Consider the following 17230-nt stretch of genomic DNA (forward strand, 5'->3'; position numbering starts at 1 on the left):
GGGGAAGGCAACAGTTCTAGACAGGTCAATGACAGAGTGGAGTGGACTCTAACAGATAAAACACCCAGGTAAACTGACACTACTGAAGTTTTCAAAGGAGCTGTGATTAATGTTCTTAATTCCATGCCCAGTGAAGGAATTTGGAACAAAAATATGAAGTGTTTATCCAGATGTACAGGAGCTAAATGCTAAATCATCCTATGGCATCCCTTATGGAAATTGGACACGCCAGAGCCAGTCATTACTTGTATTTCAAGTCTAAAAAAAAAACTCAATTAGCAGTGTCTGCATTTACTCAGAATCACATGAATAGCCCCAAATAAAAAAATATGTCGTCTCCTTGAGTACTGGCAGCAATAATTAATTAACATCCTGCTACAATAATAAGAATGTCAAGACTGTTGATTGACAGTCTTTTAAGCAGTGTGGTTTCACTGTTTTTCTCAGTTTGGCACATTACTGCAAATTAAGATCCATGTTCCAAAAATGGTTAACGGCTGTCTCCAGAGATTTTAAACTTGCAAAACGGTGAAACTCCTCTGCAAAATTAAGTCATGCTTACAATTTTGAGAATAGCTTTATGAAGTCAAATATCTGTATCAAAACTATAAATACCTAAGCTATCATATAGCTGAGTATATGTTCAGGAGATCATGCATTCACCTATATCCACACAGGAATGGTAATGGTAAAACATGTTTATCAGAATGTTCATTACCGTATTTTGCATTTGTTTTTGTGTGTGTGATGGAAATTCAGGGCTTTGTTTATGTAAAACATCCCGTTTAATCACAATTCTGAAAACTGTGAAACATAAAATGTATTTTTACATGTTGCTTCATTCAAGCTTGTAGATTTCAGGAGGGCTTTGTTATATGTGAAATGTTTATGTTTGTTGGCCATACAGTAAGTGAATGAACAGGAACTGATGATTCACACACGCAATGACCATTTAATTTAAAAAGACCAAAAAATGTAGTGAACTATTGCTTTATATATAATGACGTGCTGATTGTTCAGTGTGCAATTTAGCAATCAGCTCTTTCTGAGCTGATCATTTTGCTAATCCACCTGACAACACCACAATGGAAATTGAGCATGTAATGTCCTAAGTTATGTGTGGTCTGAGTATAATGTAGTTTTAGGTGCTTGGTAAAAATTGTGTTTTATAATTTGCGTGAAAGCAATGAAAATGCACTGTTTGTTTTGCAGAAACTGTCAAGAGTTTAGACAGTTGCGTTAACTGTTGAGAGCATGGACTTAAATTTGCAGGAACGTACGAAATCGGTTGAGAAAACTGTGATTCAGTGTTATGTAACCAGCAGATGGTGCTATTTGCATTTGCAGTGTACACGACGACTGCGCTTTTCAGTCTTACCCGACTCGGATTTCTGCTTAAATGTGTCCTGGTGCTGACAATACTTTTGTTCTGAAAATATAATAAAATTGTAATTGTAATATTTAAAATTAATTGTATGCCTAAGAACGTTACACCACCATTTACAGAGGTGTGTTGTACAAGATGGAATTGTTTTTGACGAAGGTTTGTTGTGTCCAGTCTACACCAGCAGAGAGTGCTAGAGTTCATTTTTTTGACTGCTGCTTCTCGTCTGTGTACGGATTTTATGAAATTATTTTGTAAAGGAAAGCAAATGTCAGATTAATGAGTTTGATAGACTAACACTTTCAGATCCATGGTTGAAATTTTGGGGTACACCTTTTTCAGAAGCAGAATATTATATATACGCATATTTATTGTATAGTGTTTTCCCTTACACTTTATATACCATCATGAAGACATACTGCACCAGGGAGGTTTCTAGCTATTGAAAAGATCCAAGGCTAAGTCAGGTTTGCCTGGGGCTTGTCTTTTTCTTTTTTTTGAAGGGAGATCGGCATCGGTAGGTTTGGGGAGGTTATATCTACCATTATAATAAATAAATATTATCACACCTTTGGATGCTGCAAGTCAGGTTCCGCTCTGTTACACAGTCTGTCTGTTGTTTTACTATAAACACCTCCTTTTTCAGGGTGGAAATATTCAGGGCTAGGCTTAAAATATTCGGGGCTATAGCCCCGAATGATCGGACCTAATGACGCCACTGTACTGCAGTCAGTGCCTCATGATTCAAAACTGAATCAGAGTGATACTGAATCTGCAATTAGATTCCTCGCTGATTACACACATGAAGGGTCCTAGAGTGCTTTACTTCCAGACCTCATTTTGTTGTTATGCAGAGAACTGAATAGTCCCGTATTTTCCTCAGAGAGACTGGGTTGGCTGCTGTTGGCTGACTTAAGCAGTATACAGCCAGGGTAATATTACACACTGGTTTTGCACAAGTCTTTTTCTCGTTCATTGCTGACCTCACTAAAATAACTGTAATAAGTTAGCTAGTTAGAGATCTCCTTTGAAAGCTAATTTTACGTTTATTAGCAATTTATTTAAAATTTCTATATCCTGAGGCCCAGGAGGTTCATGTCTGTAGGATTTACCGTTTATTATGTTTATTTGTTGGAAGACTGAATTGTACTGTGCATAGAATCATCTTTTTTTACCTGTAAGTTTCGTTGCTGTTTAGCCATGTTTGCACACAGAATGAGTGTTTGACCTCTCTTTCTTCCGTTTTGTGTTCTACAGGGATGGAAGTGAGAGGTGCGTGCTGGCCGTAGGACGGCTGGTATGTGGGAATGAGTGTGTTAACAGATAACCAGGGCAGGAAGCGGTGGACGGACTGACACCGGGGAGCGAATTCCACTCTGCCTGTATCAGCAGTGAGGAAATTCTTGTTCTGAATGACTGGACTGTGCGGTTATCGCCAGGCCTACCAGATGTGTGCTGGGTCAGCTTTCAAACTGTAGGGAAAAAAGAAAGCCATTTCACACTGAGTGAACCATATCACAGTAATGAGGGAGAAATTACTGGGGTACGACAGGTCAGTATGAGTAGATATCTAATACAAGCCCATGCGTGAGTAACCTTGTAAGAGGGAGTCTTGTTCATCAAAAATTAATCAGAATATGAGCCATCACAAGCAAATAAAAGGCTGAAATTGCACAGTTTCAACAGCTATACTATATACACATTGACAATATACAGATATTAATAAAACAAGAGTGAAAAATAAGACATTATTGTGCCCTTTTGTTTAAGCCTGGATTTCCTACCGTACAGCACTAGATGGAGACAAAGCCTTTCCTTTCAGTTCAGATGTGTCAGAGATGGGGCTACCAGCACTGTACAGACTGGGCAGGACAGATAACCTGCAGCTTTTCATAAAGGTGGACAACTCATTGTGTAATTACACAAAGTGGCAGAGCAGGTCTTTCCAGCAGGGCTACGCAGTTTCTGTCATAACACAGAGGGTGTGTGTGTGTGTCGATGCTCTCCCCAGACGTTTTGTGTGAAAACACTGTGAGCACAGGTAGCAATGAGGAAAAGAAACCAGATAGGTTATGCCTGCTTATTCCCATTCACGTATTGATGGAGACAAAGAGAGAGGGAGAGAGAGAGAGAGGCAAAGAGGAAGTGAAATGTGCCTCAGGAGTACTGTATACTTAGAAACTACCGGCATACTATCTTGATTCAATGTTGTTCAAAAATACAAAGATAGGGGAAAATACTGACACCAAAACGGTCTAAGTATATAATCACAAACTACCAATAAAATAGTAAAAATAAGTAATGTCTTAACTTGACATGTCTTTCTGCCTGGGCAGGACACATTTCCCTAGGCTAGCATGGGTATGGCTGAGCTCTGATGCCTTCCTGCTGGGGCTGCTGACTCACTGAGGAGGATGATCTGGCCTCAGCTATGTCCAGCCAGCCATCCTGGAGAGGCCCCAATGGGATATGCCAATCTGAGATGAGTTGAATTAAGTGAATTATTGATAACATTATTAATACTTCTGGGGAAGGTTTTGTGATAGTATTGTTTCATTTATGCTTCTTTACTCACACATTAAAATAATAGTAAATATACAATTCTAATAAAATTGTTAAATACTTGGAAAAAAAACACCTTCTTTTAGGAAACCTGTATTTGTAATGTGAAATAAACCTTTATACAGCAAAAGTGCATTGGTGTCTCAGAGAATACAGAGCTTTGGGCATAGTGTGGAATGTTACGGATGTTGTGTCTGTGTCACAGCCTGCTTTTCGCACACCTCCTCAGCTCCTAATCAAAATTCTTGAGAGCCATGTACTGATAAGAATTACATTCACCAAGATTTTTTTTTTATTAACAGATAATTCCGTGCTAAATCTGGCCCTCCTTTGTATGTAATACCATCCCTAATTGTCACTAAAAAGCCATCAGGCAGCAACATTGTGATTTCCTATTAATTAAATCACCAAGAGCACATTGTTCAGGCAGGGACACAAGGACAGCGGCTGGCATTGACAGTGCTCTCTGTGGCTGGAACCAAAATGGAGAGGATGCAGCGCTGGATTACTGCCTTTTCATCAAGTGTCCTCCATTTATGCCAGCATCTCTCAAAACAACATGGCCACCGCATTCCAAGCACACTGTCAACACAGCTCAAGGAGAAAAATGCAACAAATGTTTTTTTTTTTTCTTTTTTTGCTTTTTTATTAGGACAAACCTCATTAGGTAGAGATTTTGTTCTCATTTAAGTCTTGAATGTTTCCATGGTAATAACATTGTTCTGTGAAAGACTGCACAAGATGAGCAGACCAAGTTAATATTTCTTGGGATCAGCATCTTTAATGGTCTTCCACAACCACAGGAGACTTCACAAATAGGTTGCGCCAGTGCAGATTAAATCCTGTATTTATAATTGATCACCGTGCCCATTAATTTGCAAGCGACAGGTCTGTAAAAACTACGGCGGTAGAGATAATTTCTTATTCATGAGCCCAGGGACAGCAGTAGTCTGCAGAGGAGGAGGGAGGTTGAGTTGTATCCTCATGTTCTCTCTCACCGGTTTGTTATTCACAGGGGAGAGGAGGACTTGCATTTTGTGGGCTCCATCTTTCAGAGGCACTGCCTTCTGCGACTCTTCAGTGTCCGTCACCCGCAATTCAACGGCATGTTAGAGTATTAGGCATTCACTTTGTATGTCACTCAGCCAATTACATCTGAGCTGTTAAAAAACTGATGAGTTAACAATCCATTCAATTCTTTTTTTTTTGTTCCTCTTTGTCTCACAGAGAAAGACATGGTCCCCAGGGAGTAAAACTAACACTTTTAATGATTCAGTGAAGTTCCCAGCCTCATCCCCATTAGCTACATCCCTCCACAGCCTCAAGATTCTTCTCTGTAGAAAGACAAAGGACTGCAGAAGACTGAATCACTAGTGAGGTTCTGTGGTGATCACAGTCATCTCTCTGCGACAGGTTTATCCGAGATGACGTCACACAATGTCATTCCAGATCCCTCAACATTTTTTATGTTGAACCGGAGAGTCTGCTGTCCAGTGCTGTGTTGTAATGAGGACTGAAGAGCAGCGGGGTGCCTGTTAGTCATATCCTACTGACCAGACAAACTGGATCTTATCTTATACTATGGTCCAAACACAGCTTGCGTGTATTGGATGTCTGTTTGTCATTTGCCGAAAGAAGACATCTCTCTCTCAGCAAAGGTGACGGGAGCTCTGTCCAGGAGCACCGGCTGTGCCAGCATCACCTTCCGCCCGTTTTACCCCTAGGCAACGTTCTTCCTCCCCGCCCCCCTACCTAACTATCACCCCCCTATTCACTTAGACCATGTCTGCCATCCCACTGGCCCATCACTCAAAGCTGCTCTTCAAATGAAAACAATTTATGTGATCCCCTCTCCTCCGGGCAGTGAAATTACACCCCCCCCCCCCCGGTCCACTTAGAGCAGCCGTGATGGACCGGCCCGGAGGGAACACCATCCCCCGCGCTGGCGCTCACCCCAGCACTCGCCCCACACGGAGAGCGGCAATGAGACGGCCACTAATTGCCTGGCTGGAAATAGCCCTGGGTGAAACTGCCATCTCCAGGGGCTGCGGGGAGAGATTGCTTCATACCATGAAATGAGCCCCTGACCTCCTCTCCATCCCTCACACTGAGGGAGACAGAGCCTGGCAGCACGATGCCTTTATAAGCAGTATATCACTCACATCTTCATGGCAATCACCACAGGTAATGACTATAATGGAGAGGAGTACATGATTTATCTGAAACGCAAGTCTACATTGCACAGTTTAAGTTGCCTCAGTCGGCTTATAACTGTTCCGTGACGTAAATTATGAAATTCAGAATGAATGCCAAGAACAGGCATAAATGAGGCATCAATAGTAATTCAGACGAAATTAATTTTAGTCAGAAATTTCATTTGCATTTATGACTTTTTTTGGTAATGTACGGGAATGTATTTAAGAAAAGGTAGGTGAGTTTTGGTACATTCTTGTCTTAGGGTTTCACCTTTACACACGCACATGCAATGCTTGGTTTCTGACTACAGCTTCTTTCACACTGTACAGAGAGAACAGTGAACACAGAACTCCGTAATGCAGGTGACTCAGCTGCACCTGCCCTTCCTCTGCACACCATGTATTTATGGAATGCTGCGTGAGTGCATTTCTGGTGAGGTAAGCAGAGAAGCTGCATAACCTGAAGCTCTAGCTAAATGCTGGGTCTCATGAAGCACAAAGTGGCTTTTCTGGCTTCTCCACAAATGGCCAGACTCACCCTGTTGCTCTCTTTGGGATCCTGTTTACAGTGATTTGACTGAGATGGCTATTTATCCCTTCACACGGTGACTTTTGTGGTTACGTTCAGGACAAAGAAGGCTCCTCAGAGTGCATACAATTCCGTGAATTTGAGGTAACATACCCTGCTGGTGTTTACCCTTTGGCCCCACATGATAACCGGTTCTGTGGGATTCACAGTTTTAGATTGCATCGGTAATGACAGCATGTCATGTAAGAGCAGACCCTGGTTTGGTAATTAAACCTTTAAAAATTAACCAAACCAAAAACGTGGCATTTATATGCGGGAGAGCAGGAGACAGGGTGGAGTGTGGGAAAAGAACATCAAGTATGAGACAGTCACAGCCATCACTTGCAGTGTTTTTTTTTTTTTTTTTTTTTTTAAATAAAGGCTCAACATGCCTTCCTCTTCCTCCTTAGCTTGGTTTGCTGAGAGGGACTTACCTGGCAGTACCCAAGGGAGCCAGCTCAGCACAATATGGCCGATGATTGTTGTTGAAAATGACAAGTGATTTTCCATGGTAAGAACAAGGCTGAAAGAAACAGTTTGGGTACACCAAGGCTGTGTTCTTTTGTTAGAGAGAAGCGTGTACATACAGCCAAGATAAATCACCTCGCACAGATCCGACTCTGACTGTGTACAACCAGATAAGGTTGCCAAGGAAACATTCAGCATGAACCAATAAGCAGTGAGCTCAGCGAGCCACACAAACAATTAATACGTTACACATGCGGTGGAAAAGCAGGAGGCAAGCAAAAAAAAAATCCCAGCAGAATTAATATGGTGGTCCAGTCATCCTTCTTAAGCGGAGGAGAGGCAAATGGCATGTTTGTTTAGCATTACGTCTTAAAATTTTGCAGCTCATAAATACCATGTAGTTGGGGAATAGCGTTTAACTACCTAAAGTCACTTGCACTTGGCTATTTAATGGCAGATTTTCTGTGATACACCAAACCATCCCAAGTTTCAAATGCAATCATAAGTAAAAACAAAACCTGGCTATCCTTTTCCCACTGACATAATGGGGCTTTGCTCCCCCATCGAACCCAAGCTCCAGGCATCTGATATTGACAGGTGGTTAGGTCTCTGAACAATTACAGTTAGCCACTGGTCAGTGCTCTCTTTGTTATCGACATTCAATTTAAGCTCGGGGGACCCTTTTAAGTGATGCTCATTATTTCAGCAGTTCAGTATTTGACCGTTTATTGACCACTGGCAAGATGTGTAGACACAAATTATCAGCCACCAATCACGTCTCAACATCTCCAGTCCGCTGTCAAGAGCTCTGGACTGGATCGCTGAAGGTCTGAAACCCTGTCAATCACTGATCAGTTCCATTTGAGAGTTCCAGTGAGTCCCTGCTGCCACAGACTGAAGAACACAAGCTGGCATCGGGTGAAATGAGCCGCATTATGGAAAGCAAGCACATTTGTCAAAGTGTGAGAAATCAAATAAAGATATATTGTATTTTCTATTTTATTTAAAAATACAGCACAGAAATACACACAAAAAACTAAAAGGCTTTACACAATGCACACCAAAAAAACCCTCATTAGTCCACTAAAAAATTACAGTTATTAGTAATATTTTATTTCTAAAAAGTAAGGAACTGTACAATTTTGCTGTTCCCCTAAATGGTTTGTATAAGTCATCAGCAGTTGCATTCCCATTGCACTACAATCTAGCCGGGGTTCCAAGCATTGGGGTGGAAAAAAGCAACATTTGCTTCCCAGTACTATACAGAGCAGGGAAATCCTTCACACACAATGGTGGGCTAAACATTAAGACACCTTAAATAAACTCGGAACAGACCCAGTGCCCCCCAACCTGCTACTTTTGTTGTGGCAGTTGAGCTTGGTGCACCAGTCCCGAAGGAAGGGCATTGTGGCTGTTGCCAGTGATTGGAAGACCAGCTGGGAGCTCACTTGTACCCTTCTCCTGTCAAGAAGTAAATTACATTCTTTTAACGACGCAGAGAAAATGCGTATCACTTTCACTCGTTTTTTCCCATCCATGTAATAAGAGTAATGACCCCCCCCCCCCGCCCCACATCTATACTTACATCTGCTAAGCACAGCACTGCAAGGGCACTATACACTTCATTAAAAAAAAGTAAGTGATCAGCCTTGGAATTTACAATAAACATGTCCTTCATTGAAAAGAAAAAAAAAATGATTAAACACTTTAAAAGGACTTCATGGGTCTAAAATTAACAAGTATAACATCAAAAGCTCGACACCACCACATCTATTTACAACAATTAAAAAGAATAAAACAAAGGACAGCGAGAAGGGGGGTGGGGCAGGGTGCAGGGTGGGCAGAAATTAGAGTTGGCGGGGGGGGGGGGGGGGGGGCGACCAAACAATCACCTCCTCCAAATTATTGGGCGTGGTCCTTCATAGACCCCTGTGGTGTGAGATGTGATTTGATATAACTGGGGTCCAGAGTGCTGCTGGGTATGACACCTCTCCACAAAAGCCAAAGGCCAAGGCACAGGCAGCGGTGTCACCGGGGGCCCTTTAGCGCACCGGATGGGCCACCCTTATCACGGTCACCTCAACACTGCCCTGTCACTAATGAGATACAATGGAACCGCAGGTGGGATTGTAAGAGAAAGCTGGCCCCCATTTGGGTCTGACTGCTGACTGGTCAGCATTAGAGTCAGCAAGCCTCTGCCATTCATGACTGTAACAGGACTCACCAGGGGTGGGTGAGTCAGCCTGTTCCCATATTTCACTTCACAGTTGCACTCCTATTTACAAAACGCCCATACAATGCTCTCTATTCAGATACATCTAAAATACACTCACAACTAAAAATCCTTCATTAAAAACTCAAATGATGGTGCAAACCACCAACCACTTCATATTAACCCTCAAGAGAGACAATCACGTTCTGCCTCAAAACTGGTTTCCAGATGAAATTCCATTCTGAGGTGAGATAAAGTTGATAACATGTTTCCATCAAAAAAGCAATCTTATCATCAGGACTGATTTATGCAAAAAACGTGGGACTGAAATAAAATTATATGAAAAAAGTAGTTCCAGAAGACATCTGGAGTCTGTTCCAGTGTGGCCTTCTGTGCACCGTGAGAGGGGTTAAGCTGAGCTGAAGGGGACAGGGTATCAAGCGAGCCATTGGTTTACGATCATTCCAAAAACTTCCCCTGCCTTCCCCCACCCAGCACAAAGGAGCAAGGCACAGAGACCAAACAATCCACCAATCACAAGTCGTGAACACTCAGACCCCTCCCCCACCAGTGACTGCTTGGTATTGAGCACGTAACCTTCATGGGTATGAAAACGCATGTCTGCGTCAACTGCTTTGCAGTCCTGGAGACATAACTCGCGAATGGGATGCAACAACGGCCGATTTTAGCATCTTGAACTAAAGTGGAGTATCAGCAAAAAGAGCAAAGAACCTTGTTATGGCGACAGGCGACACAGGAATGAAGTCTGATAAATAAGTCATTGAGCACTTTTCTTTAAAATGTCATCTTATTTTTCCATTTTCCTCTGTACAAAGACATGATTCACCAGACAGCTCTCGTTAAACAGTGAAGCTGATATTAATAGACATCCTAGGTTTTGTTTTTAACACTGATCTAAACCATGATTTACAAGAGCAAGCCAGAGCAAACAAATCATATTTTGGGAAATTTCCACTGAAATAAAGGTAAAGAATACGAAAACAGAAGATCACTTGCTTCTGTATGTACCCACAGCTGGGTACGCACTTATGTACAATACAACTTAAAAACATTTCATGGGCAAATGACCCGTCACCAATCTATGGACAGGGCCAGCTAAGTTTAAAAATCCATCATGCACTCTACCATATACAAAAAGATCAACAGAATAAGCCATCACTTTAAAAAGGTTTTCTCTTTTTTTTCTTTGAAACTTCATTTCTGTCTTTGTCTGGAAGTAAAATTCATGTGGAGGTTTTTCTTTGTTGCTGTTTGTTGTGTTGCTGCATGCCATCACTGTAGCACGCAGTGAGGATGTACAGTGCTGTGTGTGCTCCCTTATCTGGGGGCCCCTCCCCCTCCCCCCCTACCCCCAGCAGCCATGGCACCGCCTCTCCCCAGCCAGGACGGGGCTGCTACACAATGGAGCCGTCCCTGTTCTGGGCGGGGATCATGACCGGGATGGCTCCCATGCGGCTCAGGTTGGGCCCCGCCATCTTGCCCGGCGGTGGGGGGGCGTGGCTGGGCGGCCGCTCGTACTCCTCGGAGGGGATCTTGTCGTACTGGGGCTTGAGGGCGTACTCGTGCAGGTTGGAGGGGGACATGGAGCCCAGGGACGAGCGCTGGCTGCCCACACTAGTGAAGCTCCGCGCTGTCGACACGCGGCTCTTTGGAGGGGGGACGTCCTCTCTGCAGGCGGCGGGGGCAGGGGGTGAGAGGGAGAAAGAAACACACAAAGGGGGAGAAAGAGAGACATGGAGAGGAAGAGAAAGAGAAAGAGAGACACAGAGGAAGAAGAAAACGTACAGAGGGGGATGAAGGTACATGAAGAGGGAGAGAGAAAAAGACAATTAAAGAGGCAAAACAACAGCCTTGGTGAAAGAGCTTCATCATCAAGCTGGACCCAAAACAAAGGCCCACTGTGGGCTCTGGAGGTGGGGTGAGCATGACTGCATTGTGGGAGACACTACTGCAGGTGGACGAGGCCTACTCTTCCACACGCTGACTCAAAATCCCCCCCCCCGAAACTAACAGGCAACCAACAGCAACAATCCATCCGGGCCACAGTAAGAATGAGTCAAACCGCCGTGCCCCTGTGATAGGGCCGGCCACAGAGGACCGGGCCTGCTCGTCTAATCCTCTTTGTCACAGTTGGAATGAACTTCTGTTGTGCTCTCAGACGCTCTGTCAGACACAGCGGGTCGGGGCTTTCGGAATGTTTGCGGGTATTGACGGACGGGAATCGGCAGAACAAACAATTCCAAACTGATTACCGCTGCTTTTAAAACGCTGACGACGCAGCGGCCATTTTTTCCCCCTGCGCTCCTTGTTGCTATTCACCAACAGGCAGAACAGTGTTACCGGGGGGGGGGCCTCCACAGAGGGAGGGCGAGGCAATGACAGGCACTCAGGGGTGCATCTGGGCCCATCTAGAGTGAGGGTTAGGGCGCGCTCGCGCACGCGCACGCACGCACACACGCTGTGACATCACGCAGCTTCACAGCGCCCCGAGCCCCGTTCTGCTCCTGCGGCTTGTCTAATTGCTTCTGCGCCGTACCTGATCTCGTAGGAAGTCTCCTTCTCGTACTTCTTCCTGTTGCGGGCGCGGCAGCAGCAGAAGAGGATGATGGCGATGAGGATGAGGGCCAGCAGGACGCCGATCACTGCGCCAGCGATGATTCCAGCTGTGTTAGGAGCTATGGGGGAGGGGGGGTGGTTGACAAATTTATTCCAGCTCTCGCTAAATGACAACAAATGCTGCTGCATGTGTAGCGTAGGACATTTTTTATATTCATGTACTTATTATAATCAGCCTGAGATAGCTCTTCAATGTGTCCACAGGTCAGCTGCTGTCTGAGGTCATTTAAATAGTGCGCAGTGAGAGGTCACTCTGCTGACCCTGAGACTCAGGAAGGATATCCTGACACAGCTTTGGAGCAGGAGGTACAGGGCACTGATTGGTAGAGAGGAGAAGCAGGAGGTACAGGGTACTGATTGGTAGAGTGGAGAAGCAGGAGGTACAGGGCGCTGATTGGTAGAGAGGAGAAGCAGGAGGTACAGGGTGCTGATTGGTAGAGTGGAGAAGCAAGAGGTACAGGGTGCTGATTGGTAGAGAGGAGAAACAGGAGGTACAGGGTGCTGATTGGTAGAGTGGAGAAGCAAGAGGTACAGGGTGCTGATTGGTAGAGAGGAGAAGCAGGAGGTACAGGGTGCTGATTGGTAGAGAGAAGAAGCAGGAGGTACACGGTGCTGATTGGGAAGGGAGGAGCAAGTGATATCTAGTGCTGACTTGTAAAGGAGATGAGCAGGGGATGCGTGGTACTGAATGGGAGAGGGGAGGAGCAGCAGGTAGTCAGTGCTGATTGGTCGAGGGGAGCACTGGGGAAGTACTCACGGGGCACGACGCGCAGGTCCATGATGCACTCCTCCGTGCCGACCCGGTTCTTCACTGTGCAGCGGTAGGTGCCAGAGGCGCCGGCCGAGGCGTTCTTCACATTCATGGTGCCTGAAGTAGGGTCTGCAGAGGGAGGAAGCCGTTAAAAACCCCATCTTCCCACAGCCGGGCAGAGCGCTGCCAGCACCGCAGTGGCCCGTAAAGCGTGGGGCTCTGGCTGAAGGGGTCTCTCACCCAGCACGGCGCTGGCCGGCAGCAGCTTGGTGTCGCTGGTCTTCTCCCAGGTGTACTGCAGCGGGTTGGTCCCCTCGGAGGAAACGCACTTCAGAATCACGTCCTTCCCCTCCTGGGACACACCGTCAACGTAACACCGGGGCTTCGATGGCCGCACTGCAGAGGAAAAGAGTTGACCCTTTTAATGCCTTTTTATAAATGATACATTTCATCGCGGTAATGATTTTCAAGTATAATGATTTTCACAGTTCATGAATTTACATAGAAGATTTTTTTTTTGCATGTTTTGTGTGGTCCATTGCATTTTTGGTCAGTGCTCAAGCAAAAGGTAGCGCTTTAGTAGGTAGTTACTTACTGAAAAGTGTTTAATGGTTCATGAACTTCAACAGTATTCTACTTTGTTTTGTTCTTTACTGTATGTCAGTGTGGTTGGTTCTGTTGTGGCCCTGAATCCTGACTGTATGAGGTTTTGAAATATGTGAAATAAATTTTATCACAAAAAAGACACCAATCATTGTCATTATAATTTTTTGTCAGAATAATTTGTCCCATTTTAATATACACGTGCTGTCATTCAAGTTCATTAGAGTGGACTGGATAGTGGGATGCCATGAGGAAACCCGCCATGATAAATACACTGAAAGTAACAGGAATCGCAGTTCAAAGCTCCCTGTGAAGTCTGAAGGGGCCGGACGTATAAACCGGCTTTGACTGGCAGGAGATGAGACAGGATGAGGAACACAAACAGGGGCCCAAATGGAGAGCGCCCCAGCGGGGTCGCCCGCTGCAGAAAGATGAGCTCAGCCTACGAGCGCGAGGGCGTGCCCCTGAAGGTTCAGGCTGCGGGTCGCGGGACGGGGGGAGGGGGCCCGGGCCCCTCAGAGCTGACATCACTGTTTGCTTTGGCCGCTGTAAAAACAAAGCCCGGGGGCCTCCGGGCCGAGGCTTAGAGGCAGAAACGTGGATTAACACACGCCTCCCTGTTCTGCAGGGCCTGGGGGGAGTAAGCCAATAGGCAGGATCAGGACTGCTCTTATGTCTCTGATGGAAACCTGAGAGAAACGAGACGTGTGATGACAGACATGAGGGGCAGGTCAGCCCGGTCGGGCCGGTCGCCTCCGAGAGTCTGCGGGAGAGCCCTGACCTGCTCAGATCGGGAAAGCAGGGGGCAAACCGGTGCACCCACAGATCAGTGCTCACCATCCCCCTTGCGTAGGGTGCACACTAGCAGGGCTCCAGATAGCCCAAGAGAGCAGACGGCACGCACGGTGTCACTCTGATGGCTCGTTAGACGGAAGAAGCGTGAAAGAGGAGAGGAGAGGAGGAGAGGAGAAGAGGAGGAGAGGAGGAGAAGAGGAGAGGGTGATTGATTGATTGTGAGAGCCGGTGCTGATGGACCCGTCCGGCCGATGTGCTGACGGCAGGTGTGTGCTGCCTTCCTGTTACTCTCAGCGTCTGTCTGACGATGACAGGACACGCCAAGCAGTCGCACCAGATGCTTCCTGTGTGTGTGTGTGTGTGTGTGTGTGCGCCTCCAGGACGGTCAATACGCAAGAAGCCCATCCTGACAGAAACGCACAGCAGGCACAATGTCTGCTCCCCTGGACACTATGTCACTATGAAGCGCACCCTGCTGGAGCAGAGACTTGGGCTGATGACTAACTCCCCTGAGTGTCTCTCCCACTTTTCCTCAGGACCAGCTCTGTGTCACTCTGCCCCAGTTGCAGACGGAACTCGAGATGCATGTCAAGAGATCGCAGTGGATGCAGTGAGGATGTCCTCATAGCTAATGAGTTGGAAAACAGATGTTTTTTTTTTTTAGCCCCCTGGGAAACACAGAGCCGCCATGATGCTGTGTCAGTGTACTTCATGCAAGCATGCGTGGGTAGTGAAAGGCTCTGACCTTGTCATGAACGCCACAGGCTACATACATCATTTTCATACACAAATTTGCTCCCGGTGTCACTAGTTTCGAGAAAGAACTTCCTGCATTCCAAGTTCCGAGAGACCGAGCTACAGTGTGAGCGCAACCACACGCTGTTGTCCCAGGGCGTGGGTTGTTGAATAAGTCAATAACCATGTGATCTGAGCCGCGCCTCCCAAACAGCTGAGCGCACACCCTTATCACCGCTCTCCTTACAGCACCAGTGGCGCCGCACAATAAAGCGGAACGTTCCGGTCGCGGTTCGCCAACCGCACGACCCGGAACCAGCAAAACGTGGCTCGTTACTGCCGAGAAGGCTACGGTCTCACGTTCGGACGAGGAGTTCCCTGACTGGCTCCTCACCCATAACAGTCAGCAGCAACTTCCTGCTGCGGATGCCGGGGGCCTTCTTCACTTTGCACTGGTACGTCCCCGTGTCCGACGACTTCAGCCCTGTCAGGTTGATGGAGGCGTCGCCGTTCTTGGGGTCGGCCGAGTTGAAGTGCACCCGGCCCTTCATTGGGGGGTAATAGTCCTCATAAGCCCGGTCCCCAGAGTACAGGATTATCTGTGGAGGAGAGAGAGAGAGAGAGAGAGGGAAAGAGAGAGGGGGAGGGAGAGAGAGAGAGAGAGGGAGAGAGAGAGAGAGAGGGAGAGGGAGGGTGGGGAGGGAGAGAGAGAGAGAGAGAGAGAGAGAGAGAGAGAGGGTGGGGAGGGAGAGGGAGAGAGAGAGGGAGAGAGAGAGAGAGAAAGAGAGAGAGGGGGAGGGAGAGAGAGAGAGAGAATTAGCGAGGGGCAGCATTAAAGAGGTACCCTCATTACTACCACCAAAAAAAAAAAAAAAAAAAAAAAACACATAAAACCATTCCTCATCACAACATCAAGTACATCAAAACAAGCGGAGAGGTCAGTGGGAAAAGGTTACGGTTATCTTCCAAATGCCCTTCATAACATGACTAATATTTGCCCTTTCAGCAGACTCTTTTAGGGAGCAAACAAGGGGCTACTGTTGAGTCAAATCAACACCTGCTGTGTAAACAGAGAACACCGCCACGGGCTCAGCTGCCCTCAGGACACTGTCTGAGCAGCTCCGTTTCAAGCAGGCATTAGCAATACCCCTGGGAGCCGGGGCAGACAGGAGATATACCTTGAATTAATGTATAGTTAGCAGCGGCCAACCTCTCGGAAAGGAAAACAGAAGTGGGGCGAGGAGGGGTGGGGGTAAGATTTTCACTACGCGCACACCCCGGGAACCTTCCATTTCCATGGAGACGTCAGGAAGCAGTCATCTACATCAGACGCTCGTGCCGAGAGCCCGGGGTGGCAGCGGAGATGAGAGACGCGGTAATAACTCAATCCTAATGAACGCGCTTGATGAAGCCGTAGACACAAAAGGAAAGAGAGACACAAAGAGATTTTTCTGAGCCAAGGCCGGGGTGTCCAGATGCAGCTCTGACTGCACCACGCCCACTGGGACGGGGGGGACGGGGGGGTCAAAAAAAGTTCTGCCCTGAAATATTAACTGCGCACCGAAAGGGAAGAGGGTAATCTACACCATCTGAATTCCTCCGCCGAAACAAACACTTCCCTCTGCGAAAACCTGAAGTAATAATGAAAAACAAGACCACGGCAAAGAGGAAATTAAATGGCCAGCGGGCAAGGTCAGACCTGTTACTCACACAGACACATCTATGGCTGTAACATCCATGGCCAGACAAAGCCAGGTGAAGGCAGGGAAGTTACGCATGTAATGAAAAAATAACAGCACGCATATTTGGAGAGCCGGACAGAAAATTAAAATCTTTCTTCAATTATCTAAGATAAACATGACGTTCACCTGGTAGGACTGAGAGCTAGTAAGGATGTTTTATTTTCGAAGAGGGGGGAAGGGGAGGTGAGCAGAACATAATATGGGCTCCACGTGCAGGACAGCCTGAGAGAATGCTGAGACAGAGCGTGAGGTCATTACAGGAGATTTACATACGAGTTTGTAAAAGCATGAGGTAATCGGGTCACATGACCGGCCTCTCGAGGCTGACAGGGCATCTGCGTGAGAGGCCAACATAATTTGAGATGCAAAGCAGCCGAGTGTTACCAGCGCCTGATGTTCCCATGAGGGACCTGTGACACCAGGCTTTGCGACTGACAATGCACGGAGGCAGGTGCCGTGGAAATTCTTACAAATGATTGCGTTTTACGCGAATAAGATTCCGAGTGGCACCAGCACAAAGCAACATTTACTCTAATGACTGGCCAACACATTTGGCCAATGCCACCTTTATATTGCAA

At 46.4% G+C, this 17230-nt stretch overlaps 1 protein-coding gene across 1 annotated transcript in view; it reads right to left on the minus strand.

Moving 5' to 3' along the window:
• Positions 1-9050: 9050 nt before the first annotated feature.
• Positions 9051-17230, minus strand: part of cxadr (CXADR Ig-like cell adhesion molecule) — a 40591-nt gene continuing 32411 nt past the window's right edge. Inside the window, exons 3-7 of the mRNA XM_036524398.1 lie at positions 15305-15509; positions 13018-13173; positions 12784-12906; positions 11947-12085; positions 9051-11078 (exon numbers count right to left, since the gene is read on the minus strand). Coding sequence (XP_036380291.1) covers positions 10805-11078; positions 11947-12085; positions 12784-12906; positions 13018-13173; positions 15305-15509 — 897 coding nt within the window. The 3' untranslated portion in view covers positions 9051-10804. The remainder of the gene's footprint in view (positions 11079-11946; positions 12086-12783; positions 12907-13017; positions 13174-15304; positions 15510-17230) is intronic.

This window comes from Megalops cyprinoides, chromosome 3 (genome assembly GCF_013368585.1).
Source record: "Megalops cyprinoides isolate fMegCyp1 chromosome 3, fMegCyp1.pri, whole genome shotgun sequence".
Classification (NCBI taxonomy): Eukaryota; Metazoa; Chordata; class Actinopteri; order Elopiformes; family Megalopidae; genus Megalops; species Megalops cyprinoides.